A 15,346-nucleotide genomic window follows, 5' to 3' on the forward strand; every position below is an offset into this window, starting at 1 on the left:
AAAATTAGGACGTAACGGGACTAGCACCGTAGGTATTCATTTTAGAATCTTAATCTTTAACTTGCTTTTGCCCAGGAAAAAATCCTTCCATTTACATAAACGGTGCAGAGGGAGCAGCCTGCACGGTGGGTAACCAGGGAGCGCTAGGACCCGGGAGGCGCCTGGCAGCAACGATCAGGACTACCTTAAACCCAGCCCAATGCCCGCTCCTGCGCCACTCTGCGTGCTGGATGGAGAGCCTCAGTCAAGAGCCGCAGCTCGGAGCTGGAGTACAACATTTCACAGGGAACTCCGCAGAAGCAACACCTGTTTCAAGCTAGCCAAGAGGACAAGCACTTGCACGCTCTCTCTCTTTTGCTTGTCGATTGTCAGTAATCCTAAACCAATGGACACCAATTGACCCTCATGAGAAATCTGGATAATAGATTTGGACGTCAAAAGTTCTTTTTTTTTCCTTTTTTTTTTTCTACAGGATTTGCCTCGGCCAACAACGTGAGATCTTCTTCCCTTTCTAGGATTCATGCTGATGTATGCAGTCTGTTATAGAGTAAAAACAGCGCATGCCTTTCTGGAGTCAGAATCCATAAATTCTGACGTAGCCTGTGCATCTTTAAAAAAAATCCTATTACGCCTAGATATTTAAGTTGCTATGACCATTCTCATCTTAAACCAAATGGAGAAACTACGGATTTTTTCCCGTATTACAGTTGGATGGGCTGCCGATCGTATTGCCTGCTGAAAGCTGGGGATAGATGTGTTTATAAATATGTCAGTGTCTGAATATAAAGTGGTGGTTTCTTAGACTAACAGTGGTTTGACCTTGAACCTGTACCAGTCAAAACAGCATATTACTTTTATTTATATATTTAATGGATTGAAAAAAGAAAGGACATTTTCTCTAACTACAGTAGGGAGGGAGAGGATATATCTAATCCAATATCCCCTGCGTTTGACACCATCATCATCATTGTTTATTCTTGTTCTCTAAAAGGAGAAACCTTCTGATGGCTCCCTTAGGTGAAGTTGGGAACTATTTCGGTGTGCAGGATGCAGTACCTTTTGGGAATGTGCCCGTTTTACCGGTGGACACCCCGGTTTTATTAAGTGAGCACCTTGGTCAGTCTGAGGCAGGGGGGCTGCCCAGGGGGCCTGCGGTCACGGACTTGGATCATTTAAAAGGGATCCTCAGACGGAGGCAGCTGTACTGCAGGACTGGATTTCATTTAGAAATCTTCCCCAATGGCACTATCCAGGGAACAAGACAAGATCACAACAGATTTGGTAGGTATTTCATTAACCCGTTAGTGATCGTATGATGACTTAGCAACAAGTAATATAAATGATAAAAAAAATATATATATATGTAAAACGTGAGGGGAGGAGTGTTGGGAGCCGGCTGATCGCGGGCACTGCTTTAACAGCCAAAATAGAAACATTTGCAGAAGTCACAGGAGCTGAAATATGGACTGCGCTAGTCGGGAGTGTAGGGGTTAGCTACGGGAAGGCTGGGTTTAGGAAGTTTTCACCTGAATCGGCGGATTCTTTGACTTAGAAAGGTGGGTTTTAATCATTAACCGCTAAACACTTACAATACATTCTGCTGTTTAAAGGGGTGTGAGGATAGTAAATTGTCCTAGCCCCAAATCAAGACCCCCTTATCTGTGTACATGATTCAAACTAAGCTCATGGTGTATTGACCAAAATCATTCTGAGGTCTGTGACGGAAATCAAGTCATTTTACTGCAGTTTCTATATTACCTATTGGTTAGATTCATAGAGAGTTGAACGAGGTTTGGGGGGGGGGGGGGTGGGGGGTGACATTTTTGGTAGGCAAATCGTCTGAAACTCTGCTCAAAGGCACCAAAGAATGATCCTTATTCTATCTCCTGATGTTCCTGTTGCAAAATCCGGGCTCTGTGTGTTATCTGAATGTGTGTAAGCTAGGAGCTAATTTTAAAGAGCATTTATTTCATTTCTATAGGACGCTATTTGTGACTCAGCATTGAGAGCTGGAGATTGGAGGGTTTATGGCATCATCCACTTTTAAGTGCCTACGTGTTTTTTTGTTTTTTTTTTTTTAAGTCAAATTGCATAGAGATGGTAGCGATGCTGTTTTAAATACCCGGTAGGGTGTATAAAAGCAACTGAGTCACGCTGGGTGTCAGAATTATTTTGCTTTCAGATACTGCCAGTTTAGGCAACACTCTTGCAAATAGTTTAACTTCTGTGTGAATCCACCTGACACAGCACTTAAACGGGGTCGTAAAAACAAAAAGTGTGGTGTGTTATTTTTCTTCATGCTTTAATATACCAGCTGGTGAATATGATCTAAACTGTATTTGATTGCTTGTGGTGCTCTAGATAATAGCAGTGCTGTGAATGAGAGCGGTGCAAGGTCTGAAGGGTTTACTGTTACACCGGGCACAAGCCCTTAACCTGCGCAGACAGGTACCACCAGATTTTCCATTTTAATCACATTTCATCTCTAGGGATATCTTTTAGTATTTATATATTTTCTTAACAGATTGATAGCTCGCCCTTACCAACACACACACACAAAAAAAGTAAGAATGCATGAGAAATTCCACTTTACAGAATATTTCCGCCGTGGTTTGTATTTGTTTATAAAGGGCAAGGAGGCAACAACAAAACAAATAAGACTGGAAGAGGAAAAGCTGTTTGAAGAGAATGTAAACGATTAATATGAGTGGAATGCTGAAGGCATGGCTGCAATCCTAAGAAGCTGGGCAGAAAGTTTGCACTTCTGCTGTGGGTCTGGCTCTTGGATTCTTCCAGCTTGGGGGGCGGGGGCTGGGAAGTCATTCTGCATGAATCGAAGAGGTGGGGGAGGTGTAAACGTGTTGGAGCGCCTCTCTTTACGGTGCATTATGAAGTGCTCTGCCAGGAGGTGAGAAGCAGGCGCTAGGCGCCCCCGCCCCCCATTTGCACTACATCTCCTGTCCAGCCCCCCGCAGTAGGTTCACTCCTCCGGCAGGTATCAGAGGCTCGGCTACGGCGCCTCTGCTGCGCCATGCCGGTGCCGGGACAACGCCCGGGCTTCTGCGTGGTCCTAAACCCCGCAGGCTTTTCTGACACCTCCCTCCCTGCCCCCCCCCCCCCACTCCTCCTCCTCCTCTTCCCCAGCCGAGCACCTGCTCCCCTGTGTCCCAGAGTAGCCGCCCACTGGTTTAACTGCATAGCTTAAAACCAGAGTTTGTACCCAAACGAGAAAGCAAAACGACTTTTACTATGAAGTGAAATCGTGGTCATTTTTATCTGGTCTGCGGATAAAATAAACTTTTTTGGGCACCGCAAAGTGCCATGGTGTATATTCGTAATTATATTTTGGTTTGCATGTATTGGATAATTATCACTGTTTTTATCCTTGATCTGCATATAGATTTTTTTTTTAAAAACCAGTATGTCTATATGAGCATCTGTAGGTTGGGGGACGGAGGAGGGATCTATTCATGTCAGTACTATAAATGGATTACTTTTAAGGTTGGTGAAGGTTGTAGGGGCGTAGCCCATAAACATCAAATTAAAAACCTGATTCACCAAGGATTTTTCCCATAGACACAAAATGGGAGAAAAGCCTTAATGAATTTGGCCCTAAGAAAAACAGCAGAAGGATTGTGAATAAAATAGATCACAGATTTCTGAAAACCTGTTTTGGCCCCTTCTAGTTAGTAGTCTTTCATATACAAGAATCTTGAAATCATATATGTTCTGTTTTTTGGCCATCAGCTTCATATTAAGCATTTCAGAGATCTGTTGTATATGCATCTGTTTCTGAAAGCAAAAGAAGAGGTTTAATATTTATTCATTTTACAGTGGCAGAAATGTGGGTATCATAATTCTGTTCCTGTCTGATCAAAGCTTTATTCCACAGTGATAATTGGTTTTATTAATGCAGTTCTTTAGCCTAGGATATAGCACACAGGCAGTAGAGTCATTGTAGATTCAGTAACTCTGTCCAGTGGAGGTGTGTCTCTTGCATCAGCAGAACTACTTCATGAACAGCATTAAAAACACAGGAGCATGCAGAAAGAATCAGCCAAGACAGGAGGTGACCTCTGCAGCCTGGAGAGAAGGCAGAGGAAGAATACAGAGCATGCAATCTCTTATTAAGGATAAGTCAGGAAGGAAGTTTCTTACATTTTTAGCAAAGGCATAAAAGCTTTATGCAGTTTTCAAATGGTTTGCAATATCTCTGTTTAGGGAATGATATATATATATTTTTTTTTAATTATAGTGAATACACACAGGTCTTACATTTTCCAGAGCTCAAATTGTTGGGAGTTCTTCAGTGCAGTGTGCTTTCCTTTTTGAGTATTGTTAGTATATTATTCAAAACAGAAGAACTATCAGTACTTTGATTTAGCATCTGATCTCTTAACTCTTGCATATAAGTACTCATGAGCCAGGTTCTGTGCTACTGTGCTCCCAAATGGATAAAAAAATAAGAACCAAGTTGAGATGTAAGACTTCTGAAAGCTTTATTATGCACATTTTTGAGATGTGCTACTAGACAAATACTTGGAAATTATTTAGTTTTAGTGGTTTTTTTTTCCTTATGCTACATTACACATTTTATTTGGCTTAGGAAATATTTGCTGGTGTTGTCTCATGAACACTGTATTGCACACCTCTGAATTTCTCAGTTTGTGTATCTAGAACTCTCTTGATTAACTAGGGTCATAATGATATATGGCAAAATTTCTTTTCTATAATGAAACATTAAAACAAGTTTGTGCAGATGTGCCCCCTTGCCCCCCCCCTTGCTTACAAAAAATATTTGCACTTGATAAAAAGCAGGGAGAAGATCAGTGGCAATCTGAAAAGTGAGGAATAGACAGTTAAAACTGTATAGTTAGATTTATTTTAATAATTCAAGTATTAAACTAGTGGAAATAATTTCAATTTATGGTACATTTTGTTTGAATCTTGACTCTTCATGGTAAGAAACATCAGGTAGTGTAAGAATAAACAAAAACACCCTCCACCTATAAGACAGTCCACACCCTTTACAGAGACTGAGATACTGTCTAGAACCCCCACTGTTTTTTTTTCTAGCTTTCGGGTGGGCACTAAGTCCCTAGCAGGTTGGGACATTCATCACCTTTAGCTAAAGATGAAATGAAAACCTATACTTAAATCTAGAGGACATCCCTTTATCTTTTGGAAGTGATTGCTGCTTCATAGAAAAAAAACCATTTAAAATGCAAAATAAAGTATAATGAAGAAAGGAAAAAACTAAAATAAGACTCTATAGCCTAGTAAATGACTTTATTTAGCCACCCACTATCTATACAGTATAAAAAAAACTCTGCAAATGATGTGCAATTCAAATACTTATGTGAATAAATCTATTGAAATACAATTGTATATGCGCTCCTATAAAAGAGGTTCTATTTAATCAAATGCTTTATTAAGCTAAGAATTCATTCCATATTTATTTTTAGCATTGCTGTTGCTCATAATTCCATTTAGATGTTAGAAGGCCTAACCATTAGGTTTCATTGGTATCAGAATAGCTCTGATTAGGACATTTTGCTGAGACTAAAGTGACTGTAGTGAAGTGGCCAACAGAAACATTCCATTAGCTTAGCCTGATGCAGTTAGGTCATGCATTATATCAGCAGTGGACAGCTGCAATTGAGTTTACTTAAATGCATGACTGTTCAGGGAATAAATCTATCAAAAGAATTCATTTTCCATGCACTAAACCGAAACATTGGAAGTGGTGCTGTATATTTTGTTATTTCTTGAAAGAATACAAAAATGTCAAAATCTTTCTGATGCACCAAATGGTAAAATTAAAGAAAATAATTAGCTTTTAGTATAGTTTTTTTTTTTTTGAGGGATGATGGGGAGGGGGCGGCGGGGGAAGGAGAGCACTGGCAGCTTGCACTTTTGAATTTCCAATTCAGTTAGAACTGGTACTGGGAAATGATGCCATAAACCTTCATTTACAACGTCTGGTGTTTTTTTTTTTTTTCATCTGTTTTCTATCCCCTCCCAACTTAACTCTCCCAGTCTGGAATTCTGCAATCATGGTTCTTACATCTGGTCACTAGGTGGCACTATTGCATGATGTCTAGAACTCCCTCAGTGGCTCTGAGCACTACTTCTGCAGCATCCCTAGCCCCCCTGGCCTGGGGAATTGAAGACCTCACTTGGGGAAAAACTCACTTTCCTCTGCCTGGCAAGTGAGTAACACTACCACTGAGCCACTGGGCTGGGCCCTTGATATACTGTCTTAAGTGCTTTTTCCTATTTTAAAACTGAGCTAAAAAAATCTGAATTCTAAATTTTAAAACACAAACCTTAGCCTTTATCTGGGTATCTTCCTGAGGGTGGCATTTTGCCAGTTTGTTTTTATTTATTTATTTTTTGTAATGTGATTTAAGATGACAATATGGAAATTATGACCTATATATGGATAATGGGAGGCATTCATAAGTGCTAAGTATTTTATTGGCACTTCTCAAAATGTTATTTTTGTGGATAGAATTGGTTAAAATGATGATTTATGTAACATAGCTGGTTTTTGTTAGGCACACGTAAATGTTTGTTTTCCACAGGGAAAATAATTTGAAAGAATAACGGTTGAGAGACAAACCATTAAGAGGGCACATTTTCAAAGGGATTAATGTGCTTAAACACTGTTTTGTGCACGGAAGTGTATTAGTGAGGGCGGGAGGGGCAGGAATGTGCATCCATTTTCTTCTCATGCACACTTATCATCCTTATATGTTCACTCTCAAACTCTCTCTCATAGGCACACAACTCTCACTCACATGCTTATTTTCTCTTGCATAAAGGCTCACTTATAAATTCATATCTTTTATACTCTCTCTCACACACACACATACTTACTTATATGTTCACTCCTCTTATACTCTTCTCTCTCTCTCTCACACACATACACACACAATTCACATGCCTAGTCCCACACACAACTCACATGCTCACTCATTCTTTTTCTCCTGCCCCAAACCTACCAGTTGTAGAAGCTTCCTTCTTTAAGCCCATGCGGCAGTTAGGACTCTACCTCCTTTTCCAGCCAGATGGGCTGATGGTGCCTCTAAGTCTGCACCTTCTTTCGGCTGTGCGGGCTGATGAGACTCTTCTTCCTGCCTGCCTGTGCAGCTGATGCGCCTCCTTGTTTAGGATATGGGCCTAGATTATTTTCTTACCCAGGGTCTATGCAGGCACGCTTCTCCGCTGCACCCTGAATTTTCCAGTGTTGGTCCAAAGACCCAGCAATGCCCTTAGAATTCTGGAGTCTCCAGGCCAAATCCAGAGAGTTCCCAGTAAGGTGAGAGGCTCTGGCCTAGTTGCCTGTGACTGAAGGAACAAAGGAGTGAGAGCAGCCCTGGCATATGAGAGAGAGAGAGAGAGAAGCCCTGGCTAAAAAAAAGGAATGAGTGAGGTTCATGTGTGTGAGAAAGTTGTGCCCCCCCTTTCTCCTCCCACTAATCCATGACAATCTTAAGATGACTGGAAATCAAAGGTTCCCAGGTATGGAAAAAGAGGGGATTCTTTTTTTTTATCCTTATTAGTTTCGCTTATGTGGTGTTGATATGTCTGCTGTTATGAAACATTTTATTGTTTTTTGGGAAATTTTTAATTATTGAATGTTCTAGTCATCAGTAGTTTTGAAATATTAATTCTTTTGTGGCAGGGTTCCCTAATTTGGGGGTCTGTCCCCATGAGCTTATGAAGTGCTGGAACCTAGCAGTGTGGAGAATGTTATGTCTGAACTTCTACAACTGTGCCTTAGATTGATAACAGGGAATTTGCCATTGCAAAGACCACAACTTGTATGCTGCTGTTTGCATGTTAAATACAGGATTGACTTTCTTTTGCTTAAAGCTTTATATTTTTGTAAAACCAGCAGCGACATGGTTAAACCAAGCACAATACAGATTAGAGGTCACCTGATCCTAGTGAGCCTATAGGAGCTTGCCATGCAACCAGGAAGAGCTCTAAAAAATGCAGGCTCTTGATCTGTTTTGCCTGGTCTTGGGTGGTGAGAGAGATAGGTAAGTCAAGAAAGGAGAGACATGGTGTCTTATGTCCTGTCCTGGACAGAAGAGCAATATGGTATCAGCAAGCAGGAGGAAGAAAGGCGCACTTCCCCTCCAGAAGTAACTAATAAGAGAAAACAAGACTTGCAGAGAGGCATGTTAGGAAGAGGAGGAGAGAAGGGAAGATAAGGTTATTGCTGAAAGACTAAATGAATTCTTTGCTTCTGTGTTTACTAATGAGGATGTTGGGGAGATACCAGTTCCAGAGATGGTTTTCAAGGGTGATGAGTCAGATGAACTGAACCAAAGCACCGTGAACCCGGAAGATGTAGTAGGCCAGACTGACAAACTAAAGAGAAGCAAATCACCTGGACAGGATGGTATGCATCCCAGGGTTCTGAAGAAACTAAAAAATGAAATTTCAGATCTAGTTAAAATTTGCAACCTGTCATTAAAATCATCAATTATACCTGAAGATTGGAGACAGGGTGGCCAATGTAACCCCAATATTTAAAAAGGGCTCCAGGGGTGATCCGAGAAACTATAGATCAGTGAGTCTGACTTCAGTGCCAGGAGAAATTGTGGAAATTATTCTAAAAATCAAAATCACAGAGTATATAGAAAAACATGGTTTAATGGAACACAGGTAGCATGAATTTACCCAAGGAAAGTCTTGCCTCACAAATCTGCTTCATTTTTTGAAGGAGCTAATAAACATGGATAAAGGTGAACCGGTAGATGTCGTGCATTTGGATTTTCAGAAGGTGTTTGACAAAGTCCCTCATGAGAGGCTTCTACGAAAACTAAAAAGTCATGGGATAGGAGGCAATGTCCTTTCGTGGATTACAAACTAGTTAAAAGACAGGACACAGAGTAGGATTAAATGGTAAATTTTCTCAGTGGAAAAGGGTAAACAGTGGAGTGCCTCAGGGATCTGTACTTGGACTAGTGCTTTTCAACATATTCATAAATGATTTGGAAAGGAATACAGTGAGTGAAGTAATCAAATTTGCAAATGATACAAAATTATTCAGAGTAGTTAAATCACAAGCAGACTGTGATACATTACAGGAGGACCTTGCAAGACTGGAAGATTGGGCATCCAAATGGCAGATGAAATTTAATGTGGGCAAGTGCAAGGTGTTGCATATAGGGAAAAATAACCTATGCTGTAGTTACACGATGTTAGGTTCCATATTAAGAGTTACCACCCAGGAAAAAGATTTAGGCATCATAGTGGATAATACATTGAAATCGTCAGCTCAGTGTGCTGCAGCAGTCAAAAAAAGCAAACAGAATATTAGGAATTATTAAGAAGGGAATGGTTAATAAAACAGAAAATGTCATAATGCCTCTGTATCACTCCATGATGAGACCGCACTGTTGCGACCCTGCCGCGAGCAGGCTCTTACCTTTTTCAGGCCGGCTGGCCCGACCCCCGAAGTTGTTTCCGGCTCGGCAGGAGCCGTGCCATGGTTCCTGCAGCAACAGGAGGCTGCCATCATACCTCCTGGGCGCTCTCTCACGGCTGGAGCCGCGCTGCGACTTCCTGCGCAGTCCAGAGGCCGCTGACACTCTTCCTGCGGGGCCAGAGCCGCACTGCTGTTCCCAGTGGGCCAGGAGGCCACAGACAATGTTCTATGCGGCTCAGAGGCTGCCGAAGTTACTTTGCCCCCTCCGGGGGAGGGGCCTGGATCCCCAAGGTTCCCTCGTGGCAGGAGCTGCAGGCCACGTCATCTCCTGGCAGGCCTGTGGCCTGGTTTTCAGCGGCAAGGAGCCGCCTCTCACATCGGGGCCTGCACTGCCCAGCTCCGGCCCCTCCTCTCACAGCAGGGCTGCTGTCCAGGGTCCTGCTGCTTTCCTTCCTGCCTTTCCTAAGGTGTGGGGCAGCCTCTCTCTGCACGTCTTGTAGGGCCAGTGAGGGAGTGGGCCCTGGACGATGTCACTTCCTGGATCCACCTCTTCAGCCTACAAAAGGCTCCTCAGGTCAGTCCTTCCTCGCCTTCGCAAGGAGTAAGTCCTCCTTAGGACTCTACGTCTGCTTCTCCTTCTAGGCACTCTGTTCCGTGTGGGATCCCGTGTCTTCGTCGTTGTTCCATGTTCCGGCCTCTGCATTTCCTTGATGTTCCACGATGTCCAGTTGTCTGCCTGTCCATGATGTCCAGTTGTCTGCCTGTCCCATGATGTCCAGATGTCCGCTTGTTCTAGATGTCTTCAGCTCCACCTGACCCGTCCCTTCTGGTCTGTGACCAGCCCAGCTGGGCTGGTAGGGCACATAGTGGCCCAGTGGTCCGCGACCATCCCGGATGGGGTGTGTAGGGCACTGGTGGGCCTTTCCATCAGACGGCACCGAGGAGTCATCTCTTCCCTCATCAGTCTGCCTTGATGTTCTTGCCTGATCTGTCCTGTCCTGCAGTGTGGTCCGTGACCAGTTCGGCTGGACTGTGTAGGGCGCCTGAGGGACCAGATTGCCTGCCCGTTCCTGTCCTTGGATTTCCGTGGCTCTGATGCCTTCTTGTGTGGTCCGCGACTCTGCCTGGCTGGGCTGAGCAGGGCACCAGAATGGACATTGTCTGCCTGGAGGTTCTGGACTTTTAACCATTGGTTTTAGTCTTGCCTTGTCATGCCATGCCTGTCTTGCCGTGCCTTGCCCTTCTTTGCCTGTCCGTACCTTGCCATGCCTTTAGTCTTTGTCTGCCTTGCCACGCCTGATGTCTTCATCTGCCTTGTCCTCTGTCCGTCCTGCTGCTTCCCACCGCTCCCTAGCGGCAGTCCGAAAGGGCTTGGAATGGTCGGAGGACCATTCAGAGACCAACATCGAATTCAAGACCCTAACTATAGTGCACAACGCCTTATACAAAACGGAGAACAACACACTCAGCAACATGATACACCAACAAAGACCTCAACGTCACACCAGATCGGCAAGCAAACTATTTCTCGACATACCTTCACTCCCAACAGCGAAACTCACGAGTACAAGAAACAGAGCCTTCTCAATTGCTGGACCATTCTTATGGAACACCTTACCCCAATACCTTAGAGCGATATCAGACTGCAAATCCTTCAAAAAAGAACTGAAAACCTGGTTATTTAGCCAAACATTCAGAGACGGCGTGGGCTAAATGTTATAACCCCTCCACTAGAACTTCCCTCCCCAGATGAACTAAATAAGTTACACTAGAGTTTTGTATTTTGTACCTCGTACTTTTCGTTCTCAATGAACCCATTTCCCCTGTGCTTTCTTGCAATGCAAAGTTTAAGCTAAACACGTCGCAACCCTGCTCAAGCAATTAAGTTTTTGTTCTATGCTTTTTTTCTCTGTTACCAGTTCGATGTATTCTCTACCTCTCATTGTTCCATGTCCTGGTTTTGATGTAATAAGTTGTTCTACTGTAAACCGGGGTGAAGGCTAACTGCTAAACCTCGGTATATAAAAGCACCGAAATAAAATAAATAAATAAACATTGCATTGGTGGTCTCAAAGAAGCGTGCAGGTCCGGTCGAGGCTCAGGGTAAGGACGTTTCACTGCAAGGGCACACATCTCTCATCCCGTGCTGGAGAGCACCCCCTGGTGCTCTCTCTCATCCGCAGCGTAACACGTGCCTTGAATACTGTGTACAATTCTAGTCGCCGCATTTCAAAAAAGATATAGTTGCGATGGAGAAGGTAAAGAGAAGGGCAACCAAAATGATAAAGGGAATAGAACAGCTCCCCTATGAAGAAAGGCTGAAGAGGTTAGGGCAGTTCAGCTCGGAGAAGAAACAGCTGAGGGGGAATATGATAGAAGTCTTTAAAATCATTAGAGATCTAGAATGGGAAAATGTGAATTAGTTATTTCTTTCGGATAATAGATGGACTAGGGGGCATTCCATGAAGTTAGCAAGTAGCACATTTAAAACTAATCAGATAAAGTTCTTTTTCACTCAGTGCCCAATTAAGCTCTGGAATTTGCTGCTAGAGGATGTAATTAATGCAGTTAGTCTAGCTGGATTTAAAAAAATGTGGATAAGCTCTTGGAGGAGAAGTGCATTAACTGCTATTAATCAGTTTGACTTGGGGATTAGCCACTGCTATTACTGGCATCAGTAGCATGGGATCTACTTATTGTTTGGGTATTTGCCAGTTACTTGTAGCCTGGATTGGCCACTTTTGGAAACAGGATGCTGGGCTTGATGGACCCTTGGTCTGACCCAGTATGAACATTTCTTATGTTCTTATGATTTCATGAAGTTATCATATACACTTATTACTATGTGTGCACAGATTCCCATTGTGTATGCATCCTCCTATAATACTACTGACTGTACCAGGCTGTAGAAAGGCAAGCCGTGTGATAAGAGATCTACTGAGAGCATTGAGGTTCAAGCCTTCCCCTGGTTATGGGAACTTTATATATTTGGACAACCCAGGAAGAGAGACATTTCATACGCTACCATACCCATTTGATTTGCTTACTATAGTAACATAGTAATGACGGCAGAAAAAGACCAAAATGGTCCATCTAGTCTGCCCAGCAAGCTTCCCAAGGTAGTAACTACCACTCCATGCAGGTTACCCCCAAACTTTTTTATTTATTCTCATCTTCTAGCCTTTAGGGATCCACAGTGTTTATCTCATGCCCCATTGAAATCCTTCACAGTTTTAGTCTTCACCACCTCCCCTGGAAGGGTATTCCAGGCATCCACCACCCTCTCAGTGAAGAAATATTTCCTGACATTGGTTCTACGTCTTCCTCCCTGGAGTTTCAAATCGTGACCCCTAATTCTACTAAATTGTTTCCATATATAACAGCAAGGGCCCCATCGTCTTTTATTGTTGTGTACACACATATAATGACTAATGACTTTGAGGTGTACTGAGTTCTTGGGCATTCAGTGGTAATTCATTATCTGAGATTTGGTTAATTGTTCTCTGCATTACTTAGTTGTAAGCCAGAGATCCCTAATAGGAATAAGTGGTGGATCAAACCACTTTTATTTTGGGAGAAAACATAATAAAAGTGGATATATGGTTCCCTCATGTAGAAGAGAGTATTTGGTAACTTTCTCTGGTATATAAAGCCAGACCACCATCTTAGGATGTGGAGTTTTCTATTTCCCTTCTTAGTGGCAGCATGTTCAGGGCTGTACCCTGTTTTTCTAATTGATTCCTCCATGGAGATTTTCAATTACTTTTAGTTATGGGAGTTGTATTCCACCCTCCCTATCTATTCAACTTTTAAGTTCCTGAACCTTAAAAGGGAGAAGTTCATTCACTGAGAAGGAACCTGAGGACAGCCAGTATCCAATGGAGAAAAAAGAGAGAGGGGAGAAAGGAGTTTGGATGGATTCTCTATAGGGCCCATGAATATCTACGGGAGATTTGGAGAAGAAGATTAACAGGAGTATAATTTTGATACGGGAAGGGAGAAGAGGAGTATACTTAATGCCATTCGGGTACTGTGAGGAAAGTAAGGAGTTCAGAGGAGAAAATTACATGGTGAGGTAGGAGATAAATGACTCTAAAATGGATTTCACCTTTTAATACTTCATCAAAATTGGGCGGGAAGCATTAACTTACCCTATACCAATGGGATGGGAGAAACATCAGATTAAAGACTGAATTAATTGGCTTTTCCATTTAAACCTTAAACAAGACTGTAAGAAGTCTTAAGTTTATTTAAAGCACTTGTAACATCTCTATTGAACAACTCTGCTGTATCACTATATCAGTAAAACTATTGATGGAAACCAAAGTCCGCTTCCAGTGTGCTTTTCGCTGCATAGTGACGTTAGTGCTTATCAATGCTGTATGCAAAAACATGGAACTGGGATGTTAGTGTTTGCAGCGCGAAGGCTTTGAAAGTAATCTTTCCCCCTGCTCAGGGAGCTCTGCAATAACACCGTTTACCATTCTGGAAGTGTCCCACTTAAAACTGTGAATTGAGTTATGGCCTCTGGAGCTACTAACTGCATTCAATTAGCCCAGGGGGTTACTTAAGCATGAACTGCCAGAGGCTATTATTGTCAATGCCACTTGAATAAGTTTTTTATTATATGCTTATTAATATCCTTGTTTTGTTCTACTTAATCTCCTGTTTTTACCCACGAGTTAATAGTAAAAATTATAAAGCTTTTGCTTGGTGTGGTGATTGCCTATGATGTCCTGTGATAAAGCATAAGGTTGGGAAAAACAGGGACTCTGAGCAAGAAATAGGAACTGAATCATGGGCACAGAATTCATAACTACCAGTGCTATACAGTAACCCAGTCGCCAACCCAATGACTGCAACTTCTGTTGCAGTGTATCTGCTCTCATGGAGACAGGTTCTAGTACCTGAAGGGGTGCTACATTTTTATTATGATTGATGTTTTATATTTGATTTTATTATTCGATTTATTAGGAATGGTGGTGATATTTTTTTCTTTTGTTCCACTGCATACAGGGTCTGGCTTGTTGCAGTTTCCAATTCAGTTTTTGTCTGCATGTTTCTATATATACTTTATGATCTGTTTATTCTGTATTTGGTGAGGGTTTAACTACAAGCTAGTTTGCTAGCTTATAGTTTTTTTTTGTAGGGATCTATAGCAACCTGGCTTGTTCTGTTTTCTCAATAGATGTATTGATGTTTAGGGCCTGGTGTAATATTTACAATGTTGTCTTTCATAGGTAAGTTTGTTACTGTTAGGAAAGCTCTGTGTTAGAGCTGGGAGTTAGCAATCTGTTAGCAATCTGTTAGCGAATTACTAGGGAGTTAGCAATCTGTATGGAGAAGATGCTAGATAGGAGGAGCAATCTGTAGAGAAAGCTCTGTGTAGTGGGCTCCTGGAGAGGGAGGAGTCAGCGATCTTGTAGTCTCAGATATCGTCTTGCTAAGGAGTAGCAATCTGTAATGAATCTGATATAGTTGTGGGTGGATCCCTGGGCCGATGGCAGATGACCACGCTCTCGGGAGGATACCCCGAGAGGGACCACCGGCTAGGCTGGAGTATGGAGACAGACACACATTAGTTCTTTTATTAAACAGGTTATTAGAAACCACCAGAGATGGCAGTAGGGAGCTGATATGCCCGGCAGGGCTGTAGTCCCTCAGGTACTGGAACAACGATCCCAGGATGGCTGAGCTGTTGAGAAACTGTAGAAAGCGAGTAGGCAGAGCTCATGAAAAGAACTAGATGACAAAACTCACATAAGGTCTCAAGTAAGCTCAGGAGCTGGAAAGGATTAGGCCCTCGAGGAGCGAGTACCTGGTTCCAGGGAAAGCTCTGAGAGAGCGAAGGTAACTCACTGTTGTTTGTAGCAGTGATAGCTTCCAGGCAGTAGAGAA

The 15,346-nt window shown here is 42.6% G+C and overlaps 1 protein-coding gene across 1 annotated transcript in view; it reads left to right on the forward strand.

The window, feature by feature from the left end:
- The first annotated feature begins 230 nt into the window (after nt 1–230).
- FGF9 (fibroblast growth factor 9) overlaps nt 231–15,346 on the forward strand; it is a 100,982-nt gene continuing 85,866 nt past the window's right edge. Inside the window, exon 1 of the mRNA XM_029602538.1 lies at nt 231–1,281. Coding sequence (XP_029458398.1) covers nt 1,005–1,281 — 277 coding nt within the window. The 5' untranslated portion in view covers nt 231–1,004. The remainder of the gene's footprint in view (nt 1,282–15,346) is intronic.

This window comes from Rhinatrema bivittatum, chromosome 5, assembly GCF_901001135.1.
Source record: "Rhinatrema bivittatum chromosome 5, aRhiBiv1.1, whole genome shotgun sequence".
NCBI lineage: Eukaryota > Metazoa > Chordata > Amphibia > Gymnophiona > Rhinatrematidae > Rhinatrema > Rhinatrema bivittatum.